The sequence below is a fragment of the Centroberyx affinis genome, unplaced genomic scaffold, assembly GCF_046629955.1.
Source record: "Centroberyx affinis isolate AG114_WGS23_722 - 3 ecotype Tasmania unplaced genomic scaffold, CSIRO-AGI_Caff_v1 ptg007379l_1, whole genome shotgun sequence".
NCBI classification, from domain to species: Eukaryota; Metazoa; Chordata; class Actinopteri; order Beryciformes; family Berycidae; genus Centroberyx; species Centroberyx affinis.
Genome location: NW_027283722.1, coordinates 428,283 through 443,840, shown reverse-complemented (window position 1 = coordinate 443,840; position 15,558 = coordinate 428,283). Strand labels below are relative to the sequence as shown.

The 15,558-nt window shown below is 39.0% G+C and overlaps 1 protein-coding gene across 1 annotated transcript; it reads left to right on the top strand.

Moving 5' to 3' along the window:
- The first annotated feature begins 5,207 nt into the window (after window positions 1–5,207).
- Window positions 5,208–13,227, top strand: slc6a4b (solute carrier family 6 member 4b). The gene is made up of 13 exons (XM_071513665.1): window positions 5,208–5,430; window positions 6,416–6,550; window positions 7,159–7,378; window positions 7,519–7,657; window positions 7,837–7,971; window positions 8,729–8,832; window positions 10,495–10,622; window positions 10,727–10,839; window positions 11,290–11,421; window positions 11,741–11,840; window positions 11,995–12,095; window positions 12,781–12,948; window positions 13,100–13,227. The coding sequence occupies exons 1-13, from the start codon at window positions 5,208–5,210 to the stop codon at window positions 13,178–13,180; spliced, it is 1,779 nt and encodes a 592-aa protein (XP_071369766.1). The 3' UTR covers window positions 13,181–13,227.
- Window positions 13,228–15,558: the final 2,331 nt, after the last annotated feature.

Sequence of the window (15,558 nt, the reverse complement as noted above, 5' to 3'; positions counted from 1 at the left end):
GGATTCAGTCTCCTGTCTGCCAGCTCTACCCCTCCCATCAGCTGAATGCTGCTGGTTGTACAGAGCGATGTGGCTCACCGCTCCTCCTCCTCACACACGCCTCTTATTACTTAAAGCGACACGCAAAACGGGGGAAGCCACTTCCCCGTAGTGTGGTTACTGGCTGGCCACTGGAAAAGCCCAGGCAATAATAGGATAGCTTAATATTCAAAGCCTTATGCTATTATTATTAGGCTATTTCACCAGCTAAATCACCATGATATCTAAATTAAAAATATAGAACTGACTGCGATTAACTTGAAATTAAACGACATTATTTATTATATATTATTTATTTTATTATTACACAATTTGGCTCAAGGCCTTACATATCCTAATCAGTTTGTTTGATTAAGGCTAGTGTTGAGAGAAGGTTAAATGATATCCTCGATAAATTACACTACGAAACAAACCACAATTAGGCTATGTAATCTAGGGTAGTGCTATCATCCGACAGGACTTCTTATAAAGGCACAACCATTAAAATACAAATAGACAATAATAAGAAACACATCCACGAACTGAAAAATAAACAGAGACATAACATAAACAGGTTCTCCCTGTTTCCTCCCTGTTACTACATTTCCCCAATCAAACAAACGTTTAATCTTCATGCCATCTTGTGGTCAATATATGAACAAACTGTTCGGCCGGCAAAATCTCATGATGCAGATACCTGCAAACGACACGGACTTCATAGATAATTCTGTCGACTGCAGCCAACAGCAGGTTGAGTCCAGAATTAACGTCGCATGAATGGGATTTGTGTGATTTGGTTAAATCATTCAGTAGCATCGTCTATTCATACATTGCGTTGCCTTTTGTCTGCATAATCTGTCTCCTGTTATGACAATCAGCCATTTTATCACGCTCTTGATGCCTGTAATCCAAGGCCAAATTTATGAAGATTCACATCCATTGGGGTATTTAGGTACTGTACTTTACTACAGTTTGGATGCACTTTACTCCACTGCTTCAAATAGGCTACGACCCTCCAGGCCATTTATTGAACACTTGCTATTGCTATTCGCATTGAAGAAAAACACTTTGTTTTCAAAACATAGGACATATAGGTCAAGTTTCAGGGCAAGCAATGAAAGTGAGCATAACAAGAGCACCAACCCCCTCTGTTTAACTTATAGGAGACCTAGGTAAACTGCTTCCATACATTAAAATATTGAACAAACTGAGTCAGTCTGAATACAGTCATTGGAAAGATTTACTACAATAAATTGATTTAAGTAAACTGTATAAATGTGCCAAATAACTTATTCTATGAAGCCATACATGGTCTATTAATTCCTCCAATTCACTTCAATAATTTTCACAAACAACTAAGAGCTAGTTCTCATATTGTCCAGAAGATGGCGACAGTGTCATTTATGGAGCTCAAGACTCCCAAAATAGGCAACATTGAGGAACAAATCTACTTTCAGGCACATATGGATTATGAATTTACTGTTTTTATTTAAATTAAAAAAATACATTTGTCTTGCCATCTCATAGTATTGTGCACACCTATTGGTCTATCAGTGACAACACTTTAAAACCAAACCATTTTGGGTCAAAATATGAAAACAAGGAGTAGGTAGACTTCAGCCCATTGGAGTGTGGAGGTTCCCCAGGCCATGACTGCAGTCCTGCCTGCAGGACAGAGCTGTCAGGTAGATCAGGTGGTGAAAGGATGGACTGGTAACACAGGATGACAGTAGTGGAAGGAGGATGAGAGGAGCAGTGCCAGGCGCCCTCAAGCTCCCTTCTTGGTTTCAACACCGTCGTCCACTAAATCCCCAGCTGCACCTCTCAAGATGTGCACGTCAGGTTGGATACATGAGTCCTATAATCACACTCTAATCTTCCATTTCTCTTCTGATGATCCGTGCCATTCTACTGCACTGATTTACTGCAGTACACTGGCACTTGAAATTTTAAATAACTCAGCCTCTGGGATATTCTCATTTCTGCAAAAGCAACTGGAAATGAAGAGTTGCACTCAATGTGTCCATGTCTGAGTCACTGCCACTTAGTACTGTTTCTCAAGCTCACCTCTTCTATTCTTCTATTCTTATGTGGAATAGAGAAAGCCCTCTTCATGGTAGCTGTGTCTCTTCTCTCTCTCTCTCTCTCTCTCTCTCTCTCTCTCTCTCTCTCTCTCTCTCTCTCTCTCTCTCTCTCTCTCTCTCTCTCTTCCTCACAAACATCCTCTTCAACCTGGGATTCCCTTCCTGGCATGACTCACACCTTGCTGTGGCTTTAGATAATGTAATAGTCAGCCTTGTTAAATGCCGTGCCAGGACTTCTGCCTGAGTACACATCCCACCAGCTTGCCTTGGCTTACTTGTCAAAGGGAAACCTACAGAATGTGTCATTATGTCAGCGTTTATTTGCCAAGGGTCAAATCAATAATCTGCACACATAGCCGTGGCTATGTCAAGTGATGCTCTCACCTGCCTCTAATTCACTGTGAGCCCAAGGTAACCAGGACCAGAAAATCCCCACTCAGGGAAATAAGACGCTGGTCATTTGTTTGAATCACAATGAGGCACATGAGAACATCATGAATAACAGAGGCTCTACTGAAGAGGAAAGGAACATTTATTTACATTTATTCTCAGGAGAAAATAGAGCGATATAAAAGAGGGGCAACAAACAAGGACGACAGAAAGATGGAAGAATATTGATAATTCTCATATTGACAATGAATGGCAACAGTTGTAAACAAAACCAAATCAAATCAACAGCAAGATTAGAAATAACAATGCTGTGTCATATCCATATCTGTTTGACTGTGGGTGTGGAGACTGTCAGCAGAATCTCTGGGCAGGGCCAACATGCACATGTCCATGTGTGATTAGAGTCGACATGCTCTAATAGGCAGCAGGGCATGTGATTGAAGGTCCTGTCAGTCTGATGTTCTTCTGCCCATGTGTGCCAATGCACATTGACAGGATTGTATGTTACAGAAGGCCAGTGCTGTATAGTTTGCTGCCGTGCTTCGGCCCTCAGGGGCCCCGGCCCTTGGCTGAGCAACCACTGGCTGATTGTTTACCCTTCTCTGTCCCAGCTCCGCCAGTGAGAAGGAAGCTTGAATCTGATGAGATCTGAACTGAAAAAAAAAAAAAAAACGTCTTCAAGTCATCTATCTATCTATCTATCTATCTATCTATCTATCTATGGTTCTGACACTGGGTTTGTGAGGAGACCTGCATATAAAGACACTGACCTGTTGCCATTCAGGTGCATAGGCCTATATGAGAACTTGCTCATTATTACTTTTCAAATAGAACTGGTATTCAACAACTTGTTTCAAGATTCAAGATTCAATAATTTATTTCCTTGTCAACAAAGTTGATAGGAATTTGCCTCAGTGCAACTCTTAAGATGATGGACCATACACATAAAAAACATAAAATACATAAAATACATGGAAAACAATGGAGAATAAAAAAAACAAAAACAATAAAAAGTCCTAAAACATAATAAAAACAGCTGTATTGCCACATGCCCGTGCACCGTTGCAGATCCTAAAGTGCTCTACCTCTATAAAGTGCTGATGTGTCAGTGTTCACATGCAGACAAACACAGCAATCAAATTAAGAAAAGTGGAAGGTCTTCTCACTGTTTCAATGCTACCAAGTGAAATGTATTGAAGTAATAGGTATGAAACAAAGGAGCTGCCTTTCACAGTTTTCCACCTTCAGTTGCCTGAGCCAGCCTGCAGGTCGTGACAATGCTGCAGAAAGGCCAGACAGTTTGGCTGCCATTCGGCTTTTAAGTGACAATTTCATGATGGTGCTGGATGTCTCATGCCCTATCTCATTGTCATATCCATTTCCCAAACTAACTTCATTTGATGCACTCTCCACTCATTGACCTGCGTGACTGCTGCTCTCCGAATATCTAGTTAGCAGCCTTTTCAAACTGGTCAGTGCTAAAAGCGGTGGATTTGATTACAAAGTCATTTTATTAAGTTTTCCTAATGAGTGCAGTTATGCCGCAGAGATTCTATTCAATGTCTTCACCAAACTATATTAACATAGGATCAGGAAGTCAACATAGCTCAAGATGCTATTTATAGCTGTCAAAATTTTGAAAGTTCAAATGAACTGCCTGCATGTTGGGTTGATCAGCATCATAACACATCCTGGATACCTGGAAATATGATGACTAGTTTTCCAGTCATTAAAAATATAAATGTAAAATGAGAAATTGTATAAAATGTCATGGAAAACTTCAGATAGTCCCTGAAAATAAGAGTGTTAGAGGCCAGTCTAACATTAAGAAGCTAGGTAGCATGTAGAAGCTGTTTTTTTTGACAAATTATATTATCCAAATAACCATTCTTTAGATGTTTTGTAATAGTATCACTAAATGCTAGCTTGAAAAGATCTTGGAAAATGATTTCCTATTGAAAAAGATTAAATTCAAATAAATCTGGTAAATGTCATAACTGTGTCAAGTATCAGTGTGATTTAATGGTTGGTTTCAGCAAACCGAAGGACTGTGAAAGCTTTGAGCAATTCATATGCATATTCATTGTCATTGAAGGATGATGATCATGAGCAGTGTTACAGTGCTGAGATACAAGTATTGAATCTTCATACAGGTCAAGCACTGTTTAAGTTCAACATTTACTTGCTTACATTTCATTTGCTGAATAACCTGTTGCCTAAATGTGAATTAAATTATATTTCAGTAATCCCCAGGGGGAAATCATTTTGCCACAAGCATACAATTTTAATAAATTTACAAATAAATGAAAGAAGAATAAACCGCCTTTAATAATCTGCAAAATATGTCAATCTAAACCAGATATAGCCTATAGGCTTTGTCCTGAGGTAGCCTAAATGCATTCAATACGCTATAAAAACAACTTGAGTACTAGAAAGTGGTCTCTATTATTGAGCAGCCATAACATCATCGATTTGGGGCATCTGTAAACCAGTTGTGCATTTAAGTTGAAAACCAGTCACTGCAAAACGCCCCTCAGAAGAGGACGCACTGATGTCTCTCTGAAGCCTCCACTAACAGGTACAATCCCCAAGTGTCCGCTGCATCGAGCCGGTGCCTCCTTCCCCAACTCCTCCCACTCGGACCTCTCATCGTTATAGGAGAAACCTCCTCTCCCTGTGAAGCTGCTACTTTGACTGACTTTTCAGAGTCCAGCCATGCCCCGACAGGACTCAGCGGTCATGGCGGGGAGTCTGACCGCCCACGGCTCCCCGAACCCCGGCTACAACACCAACGCTGTCCCGGTGCCGGTCATCACACAGACGGACTCCAGAGACAAATGGAGCAAAAAGATGGATTTTCTCTTATCTGTCATTGGCTTTGCGGTGGACCTGGGAAACGTTTGGAGGTTTCCGTACATATGTTATCAAAACGGTGGCGGTAAGAGTTTTGGAAATATTGAATTAGGCCATTTAACTTAGCCTACCTTTAATGAGTTGTAATTTATAAAACTGCTTAGACACAAGCTTTTATTAGATGTAGGCCTGCTAGGCATACAAATTGGGATATTGTAATAGACTCTTCAAATATAGGCTAAGTAACTTAGCCAATGAAATCTATATTTTGTGCTTTAAATGATCTTTATTACTAAATCAGAAAGTAGGCACAACCTACGCATCTGGCAGTGGAAACTGTCCATGGTGCTGAACTGCGCCTCTCAAACCCAAACACCGAGAGCCACTAAAAAGTTTTTATACTTTGCATACGATATGCATCTATTTTGTCTATTATTTGATCATTTTCGATTGGTATACACCGTACAGAAGTGTCGCAACTGCCTATCCAGCCAAGGTAGAAATAAATGTTCCCATACTTAATGAAAACCTATTCATTTGTATTTCACACACAAATGATTAAATTACTTAAAATATTGTGTTTAGAATTGGTCCTAGCTGTGTTTTCGTCACTTCTTTCACATAATACAGATTTTCTTTTCAGATTTTTGTCAGGGAAAAAAAGGCATGTCCAAAAATAGCCTACCTCTTATATTTGTTTGGGATTTTTACAGAGCCTTTATGTCATAAAAGCTTATGTCTTAACCATATTCATGGCTAAATTAATACAATTTTGATTCTTGTAAAGCCCCTACCTGAGCTGTGATCTGAAACATATTACATAATATAAACATGCAGGGCAGCATAATAAGATGATCTGACAAAGAAGACAGTGAGAAAGTTTGATTTAGTCTTGTGAGTCAAATTCCAACCAAGCCAAAAGTGTAAAAGTCTTTACCCTTAGCATGAGTTTCCTCAGTGTAACAGTCATTTTGCACGTGACAGTGCTACCAAGTCTGCATGACCTTATTGAAAAAGCCCTTTGTTTGACCTTGATGACATAATCTGTACCCCCATGCATCTCTGTGCAGGGGCTTTTCTTATTCCCTACATTTTGATGGCCATCTTTGGGGGCGTCCCGCTCTTCTACATGGAGCTGGCACTGGGACAGTTCCACAGGACTGGAGCCATTTCCATATGGAAACACATCTGTCCCATCTTCAAAGGTAAGGCCTCTCACCTTGCTGCTCAAACCCTAATCTGCCCGAATCTTCGCTCCTCAGTTGATTATAAAATTGTTACTTTGGTATTTGATGACAGTCAATCTAGTCACAACCCAAATTGATCATTATTAATTATTAGGATTATTTATCAGGGATTGTATCTTAATGAACGTTAAGAAGGTTATTTTCAAATTGCAATCTGTCGGGGATTAGACTACCAACCTGCTTATAATTGGTACCAATAATATAATTAATAGGGTTAACTAACCTGAATGTCCTCAGTTACTTTTGCAATACTTTGCCTTCAAATCAATCGAATATGGTGTTAAATCACGTTTTATTAAATTCACAGAGTGCAATTTAGATAGTGTTATAAGAATAATATATTCAACCATGATTAACTATTTCCACTTGTGTAAAATTAAGTTCATGTTTGTATTTTCATAATGAAAAAAGTCTGTCCAAGCATAATATGAGAATCACTTATGATCTTGTTCAGCAGTAATTCCATGTGATCACTGTTTTTTTTTCCAGTTACAGCAACAGACTGCAGATACTCACATGACTCTACTCTTTTCTACTCCTCACCCGTGTTTCTGCCCTGTTTTCAGGTATAGGATATGCCATTTGCATCATCGCTCTGTATGTGTCCTTCTACTACAACACCATCATCGCCTGGGCGCTCTTCTACTTCTACTCCTCTTTCTCCAGCATCTTGCCCTGGACCAACTGCGACAACGTGTGGAACACTCCCGACTGCACCAACTACTTTGGCAGGGACAACGTCACCTGGACAAATTCCTCCAGGTCTCCGGCAGAGGAATTTTACACGTAAGTGCATGTAAGTGTAAGTAAAAAAAAAAAAAAACACATAAAAATGACTTTAGAAAGATTGTAATCTAATGGTTTTGTATGAGGAATACTCTGTTATGTGATGAAAACTTCCTGATTCACGTGCTTTATCCCAACAGGAGGAATGTTCTTGAGATCCACAAGTCGTACGGGCTGCGTAACGTCGGAGGCGTTCGCTGGCAGCTGATGCTCTGCCTTTTTCTCATTTTCACCATAGTATACTTCAGCCTCTGGAAGGGGGTGAAAACTTCTGGGAAGGTAAACCACTGGCGATGCTTTACACCCATAATAATAGTTTTCGTCCCACATAACCAGGAGGATTATTGTATTTCATATTATCTTTACTTTCATCACAAAGCTATGATCTCCCGCCTGCCATCCCCCCTCTCTCTCTTATTCTCTTCCTCATTTTCTCTCTCTCTCTCTCTCTATGCCAGGTAGTGTGGGTGACCGCCACCTTGCCCTATGTAGTGCTGTTCATCCTGCTGATCCGTGGCGCCACTCTACCAGGTGCCTGGAGAGGTGTGGTGTTTTACCTCAAACCCCAGTGGGGGAAGCTCCTCGAGACCAGTGTGAGTTGAACAGAGTCGGTCTACGTCACACAAGGACGGGATATAACCGTCTCTTGGAGGAAAAATATGGCCAAGTTGTCTCATACGTTTGGTTCATTGAGAATTGTCCTGTTGAATTACGTTTCTGGAGGTCTATTAAACCGTCCGCAGCTTTCTACTCTGCTCGGTGCAGTTGTTTGCCGAACGTGTGTGAGTGCTTTGGTTCCAGGGAATATGGATGAGATGAAATGAGATGCATAAATAAGCCACAGACCAGGATAATAAGATGCATAATTGGTTTAGATTTTTTCCCCATTAACAAAGGCCTCCCTTTCTATCTCACTCACCGATATCCAATGCTCCCTCTTCTTTTTTCTGCCGAACACACGCTCCTCTTCAGATCTCTCTGTGTACAGCTGTGTGGCAGCTCGATTTCTATATGGCTATCACAGCACTTTCCAGCTCCACAAACGTTACTGGGGGCACAGACCACAATGAGCTACACCAATAATAAAATTACAATTTGACGATGCTCTTATTTATTTGTACTGGGCATTGTTGCTGAATCGTTGAAAAGAAACAGATTTTGTAGATTTGACTTGGAAGGAAATTGGTGTTTTTGTATAAGAAATTAGTGTTTTTCTATGCTATCATGCTTCCCTTTCAGTTCAAAACCCAGAATATCTCAAAACATGTACCAAAAGAGTGCCAGAGGCTGGTATTATGTGCAATAATGACACTGGCCAGATAGTATAATGAGCCTTTCTGTCTTCTGCAGGTGTGGGTAGATGCTGCGGCTCAGATATTCTTCTCTCTGGGGCCTGGGTTCGGCGTTCTCCTGGCCCTCTCCAGCTACAATCCTTTCACAAACAACTGCTATCGGTAAGAACTGAGCCTTCATGCCCAACCATAGGCATCTATGAAAAAATCAACCACAGTATGATGCATTGAATTATGTGAATCTTGTATATAAGCATAAATATAGGTAAATAAATAGGTAGAGGGTCTGAATGAATGGCTGAAACCTTTGTATAAATATTCATGGGTCCACTCCCCCATTCAAATCTAAGGCTTATACTGTATCTGTCACACTGATGACTCTATACATAGTAGGCTGTAGAAACTCCAATAGGAACAATGGGATTTACTGTAGATGTGTTGAATAAACAAGATAATATGGATGAGTCAGTGCTATTAGAGCAGGGAGTGGTGAATACTACATGGTGGACATGAATGCCAAGCAACGCAGAAGAAGAAATTAAATTTTAGACTCCCAGTATGACTAGTGGTGTTTGTGGTTAATGTAATTAGTAGAGCAGAGTGGCATGTGAGGAAATGACACACTGAGAAGTCAGTGAACACGCAGATCATGAATGAACCTGAGCCCTGATGTCCAGTGAAAACCTTGGAACTGTATTTTGACGGTTTGACAAACATATTTGACAAACATATTCAAAGAAACCATTTCAAAAATACATGTTCATCAATGCAAAAATACTGTTGTTTTTCAATATGTGTGACTTTAGGGTATATACACAGATTCCTTATGGATAAGTATTGTTCCATGTTTCACCAGTGTTTACAAACAGTACAAACAAATCATTTACAGTTTAAAGTATATTTAAAAATCATGTTTAGCTTTCACATACGTTCACATACTGTATAGTTATTACATCAGATTAATCATAAACACACTCAGTAGTGGAGCAACTGTGATCCAAATCCAAATGAGATATCCACCATCTGAAAAATATGACACCTACTCTGATAAAATGACTGTGGGTGTGAAAGCTAAACATATTATTGAATAAATTTCCAAAGTTATCAGCTATCTTGAGCTCTTTACTTCATAAAATGTAGAGACACAGAGGATGCAGTTATTTGTGTTGATTCAATTTTTGGCAGTGAACATCAGGTAACATTTAAAGGTCAAAATTGATATAGATGTTTCTGCATGAAACCCTTCATATTATGATTATAATTTGGGCATTTAATTTCTGTAAAACCTTTTAGAGATACAAGTTTTCATCCAATAAATGCATTCTACTAAAAAAAAACACTAAGATAAAACCCTGTGAGAATGAATGTTTACAGTGTGACACATTTCTATTGAGATTGTTTGTTTTATTAATCCAATGAACACAGCACACATCCTTCAGTGGAGTATACTTCATTAGTATTGTTGCAGGAAGTGTATGGTTGCTGTCCAGGATTATCCTCATGCCTCACACAGAAAATCAGGCTGAAGAGAGAATTCAAAGGAACTAATTAAGCAAAGGTCAGATGTGGTTCAGCGAGGTACTGACCGCCTTTCACAATAGCAAGACACAAGTAGCATTGCTAATAGAAATGAAAAATTACATTCAAAGACAGAATTGATTTTGGTGATAGATTTACCACTACCACTACTAGATTTAACACAAGCAATATGAATGAGTATTATTGGCTCCTGCAAATATCAGTTTTGTCTCTTTGTCAGAAATGATGATGACACCACCTTGGCTTGAACAAGGCTTATATTTACCTTTTTTTTTTCCTCAACAGTGATGCCATCGTGACGAGTTTAGTGAACTGTCTGACAAGCTTCGTGTCGGGGTTTGTAATCTTCACGGTGCTGGGCTACATGGCAGAGATGAGGAAGGTGGAAGTAGAGGATGTGGCCAGGGATAAAGGTGAGGATCTGAGTTTTAGAATTAAAATAATCAAATGGAAGGACTAAACAGCAGATCAAATATTCACCCCAGTCTCTTCATATTCAATCTTTTCATGTTTTCAGGACCGAGTCTCCTCTTCATCACGTACCCAGAAGCCATTGCCAACATGATGGGCTCAACCTTCTTTGCCATCATCTTTTTTGTGATGATGATCACCCTGGGTCTTGACAGCACGGTACGAACTTTGAAAGTTAAAATATATTTTATAACAATAAAAAATAATGTTAAAAAAAGGATGAAATAACAAAACTAAACACAACAGTTTACTCAAGCCCTTACATCGCAGATCAAGTTGAATAATCTTCTAGGCCTTGTAGATGTAGCATGAATAGAATATATAGACCATAAAAGTAGCTTGTTTGCTTATTTTCTAGCATTTATTACACTTACATTTCATTTCTATAAAACCTTTTAGTCTCATTTCTTTTCATTAACTCCAAATATGCAAATGGAGACCTACATGCAGAGCTGTTGTGATGTTAATTCTACTGAAATGTGCATATTTACCTGACATAAGCTATCCAAATTGGTTTAATGGCTTATTATAGATTAAAACATGTTTATTATATAGTATTTTAAATGAATGTGATTCTCCAACAATACATGTCGTTGCTGTGTGTCTCAGTTCGGTGGTCTGGAGGCGATCATCACTGCTGTGTTGGATGAATACCCAGATTATTTCTCTCACAGACGTGAACTTTTTGTTCTGGGCTTGGTAGTTGTCTGCTTTCTGGGCTCTCTAAGCACCCTCACAAATGTAAGTAACTGATATGTTTTTCAAATTTTAACAGCAATCAACTCCTTGTTAGTTGAAACGATCACCTTCAAGCACTTGGTGAGGCTATAGGTGGTTATATATAGATCCATAATACTGTCCATAATGTGTTATTTGTAAGGCAAGGCAAGGCAAGGCAAACTTTATTTATATAGCACATTTCATACACAATGTGCTTTGTAGTTTGTAGTTAACTTGCTAATTACAATCCTGAGATCTGCATTCTGTTGCTCTCATGGAGGAAAACCATGATGATGACTTGTGTTATTAACCTATTTTATATGTTATTGGCTATTGACAGGGTGGAGCCTATGTGGTGAAGCTGCTGGAGGAATTTGGAGTAGGATGCTCCATTATCGCTGTAGGTTTCCTCGAGGCCATTGCTGTTTCCTGGTTCTATGGTAAGGAAAAATTATTATCCAGTTTCTTTTATCTCTAATGTAAATTGATGTTCCTGAGAAAAAAGTAATGGCTGACCAACTTACAGAATTCAGAAAAACAAGTGAGATTATCTCATATGCCATTTGCTTTCAGTAACTTTGAAATCGCTTGCAGGTATCCAAAGATTTAGCAGTGACATTCAAGCCATGCTGGGCAACGCTCCTGGATTATTCTGGAAGGTGTGCTGGGTCGCCATCAGTCCAGCATTTCTTGCGGTAGGAGGCAAAAATTTAAACAATCAACCAATGAATCTAAACTTTTACATTTATATCATTTACTTAGATTGTACAACAATGTATTTATAACCTGTTTCCTTATGATACAAGTGAATTGGTTTACCGCATGTAGCCCTTTTGAAAAAGAAGATCAAATAAGCTACACTCATTCAAGTCATCTAGAGATCAATGGGCAGTACCAGGCCAGGCTAAATGACATGGGTGAATGCTCAGTGTAAGATCAAAAGACAGGACAAAGATGACTGGGCCAGCGGCCTTTGAAGGCTGTAGAGCCTTAACAGCTGACCTTCAGTGATACATTAAACCCTTCTCTTCATCAAATGCCTTATTCAAGTATTTCTCTGCAGTATGCGTAGTGCATAACACTTGTGTAAATGTCAGTTTCCTTCACCTACATACAGCAACCAAATATCTTGTCTGCCTTTTGCATCCATCTCTCTAGCTGTCCTCCTGTTGACATTTTGCAGTGTTATAACGTGATTTCCCTTATTATTTCTTCTATTCTGTATGTCAGTGTGGCTGATATTACCTTGCCTTATTGTTAGTAATTTCTTACATATAAAGATAAAATTGACATTCACCTATGGAAATGAAGGCAAAATACTAGGGGGAGATTTCAGAAATATATAGGGTTGCTTTCTCAGTTCTTCCTCTCCCTTCCCAGTATATCATAGTGAGCTCCCTGCTGAAAGCACCCCCCCTCACGCTGTTTGACTACAAGTATCCTGACTGGAGCATCACAGTGGGCTACATCATCGGCTTCTCATCCTTCATGTGGATCCCTATCTACATGGTCTACAAGCTGGTCTGGACCCCTGGATCTCTCAAACAGGTCAGTGGATCGTATGCTACAGCTCAGATGAGACAGAAAATTGTATGCAAAACAGTGAGAGATTCAGCAACATGTGATAAATCTCTTTCCTTCCACACCTCGTTCTGAATTACCCACTGCTCTCCTTCCCCGACCATCTTGTTTTCCTCAGCGTCTGGCGGTGTGTCTGAGACCAGAGAGGACCATGCCAGACATGCACACAGACAACCTCAATATGGCTCCCGTTCCATAAACACATAAAGAGAGGTGGGGATAAGAGGGAAAAGCACGCTGTTGGGGTACACACTCGTCCCCTGCTTGTAGATTCCCATTCAAACCATATTTTTAAATTACTGGTGACCAAATCTAAACGTATATTGCATTTTTGTTTGTCAGCCACATTGACTTTTACTCTAGATATTTGATTTTTCTCCACTGTCAACACTCTGTAAAATGGTAAAAGCTGCTAAATCTGTAATTCTAAGAGGAATAAAGACACACTGGTAGCAATACTCATAATTTAGCTGTACCTGGATGGCCTGTGTGTATCTATAGAAGCTCTACATCTGCAGGAGGACAGGTAGCTTTCAAATGCTGTCATTCTCAAATGTTTCATTTCTGTGGGTATGGGTAGCAATTACTTTAAATTAATTAGGCTACCTCTTCCCTAAATCAGCTGTGTTAATTTCACAAAAACATTATGCCAAGGAAAATAAATACATGTATACAAATCCAACCTATAATTTCCATTGCATGGGGATGTCCTAGATGAGTTCATATGCTATGCTATTGCAGATTTCTGTCATTACTTTCCTTCCTGTCTTTACTGTATACTATGTGTGAATTAAGGAAACGCAGATGGAATCACCAGTCACCTTTCAGAAATGCTCTGCATGCTCAGCTACAGCAGCAGTGGAAACAAAAGTGTTGCACTTAGAGCAAAAGTGAGATGAACACGTAAAATGGTTTCCTCATGAAAATAACGGCAGTGTTTGCATGTCATTTCATGTGATAAAAAAGTTTGTTCAGTGGGTTTTATGGATTGTCTATCAATTCAGTAGCCAACATACTGTACAGTATGCCAGCTAGTGTTTTTCACACCAAGTATTGCCAGCACCAATGTATTTTTGTGATAAGTTGAACAGGTATTGTGTGTGGTTTATGAATAGCTCATGTCTTGAATCTTGAACCTAGGTTTAAACAATTTTTTTTGTTGGACAGTATCTCTTAATGTGCAAGGCAAGGGATTACTAAATAAGGCAGTCAGTATATGGGACCAACCCAAAAATAATGTCCCTTTTTTACATTTTTGTTAAGGCTGTATTTCATATTTAGTTGTAATACAGTATTTGTATAGAAGTTTATACCAGCTGCTGAATACTCCTACAAAATAAAAAGTTATGTTTTTTTCCCCACAAGTGTTTGTAATGGAGCTAAGTGAGGCCTTCAGACAAAGAGTGTGTCCAGTTTATGTTTTCAGATAAATAACGTTTTCAAATCCTCTAAAGACATTAATTTGTTCTATGCATTCATAGCATAGAAAGTAGAGGTTGTGTACTTTCAGCTGATGTGTAACATTCATACTTCAAGCAATTTGGATTGGCTACACATCTGTAAGTATACTGGTTCTTCAAAATAGTTCAAAACTTTTGGATCTTTGTCTCATGTCTTCAGTTAACTTCAGCTAGCCTGTTTTGCCTTAATCTACCTAAATATTATATGTACAAGAATTGTAAATGTTGTATTGATATTGTGCCTCTCCAGACTAAGAAAAAGTTTTTCGCTCTCTGATCAAAGACTGTTCAAACTTATTTGCAGACATATAATATTACTTGTGTCTTAGTCACATATGTTAACTTAGCTAAATGCGCTCTATACCTTATTTATATTCAAGGAATAATGTGATGAGCAAGGTGATGATGGTTGTGTGATTTCAGTCCTCTTCAATCTGGTCTCTGTACTAGTAAGATGTGATAAAACTTTGTCTTACATTAGGCTACACAAGTTATAAGCTCTGACATTATTGATTATATAAACAATGTATTTCATCTTTGTGTTTGTGCTCCTTTCCATTCATAGAGGGTACTTATAGGTGCAAGTGTTTTTAAACAAACCAAAACATCAAACAGTATTTTAGGCAACAAAATTCCACTTTTTGTATTAAAACAGGTAGATTTATCTGAAACATAAATGTGTAGGAGATTTTTTTTAAATCTCCATATGATGATCATCTCATGTCATTGTCATGGCTGTTGCCGCTCACCTCAATTAGATATTCTAATTAACAGGCTAATTTGCAATATCCAGAATCCATCAACATACAAGGGAACAGAGCAGCTTCTACCTTCAAATGCTTTTAATAAAATGTTTTATTAAACAGAACCCACCCCCAACACACACACACACACACACACACACACACACACACATTCCCACCACCAACAGCCCTGTCCAAACCTTATTCAACCTATTCTTATTCCTGGTTAGCAGGGCCTGATAGCTTCAAGGACGACTGGTATGAGGATAAACAAAGAATATAAAGTGGAACATGCAATTCCCCATTTGGGCTCTAGTTAGGGGAAGCATAGATCAAAGCCCTTTGTTGCAGTAGAGGTGTCTCCAAAGCAGGCA

Excerpts from the sequence above, each read along its gene's own strand:
- slc6a4b (XM_071513665.1), top strand. The coding sequence starts at position 5,208 with ATGCCCCGACAGGACTCAGCGGTCATGGCGGGGAGTCTGACCGCCCAC. Across the intron at positions 10,623-10,726 it reads GGATGTGGCCAGGGATAAAG|GACCGAGTCTCCTCTTCATC; the intron begins GTGAGGATCTGA and ends TCATGTTTTCAG. Across the intron at positions 11,422-11,740 it reads CTCTAAGCACCCTCACAAAT|GGTGGAGCCTATGTGGTGAA; the intron begins GTAAGTAACTGA and ends GGCTATTGACAG.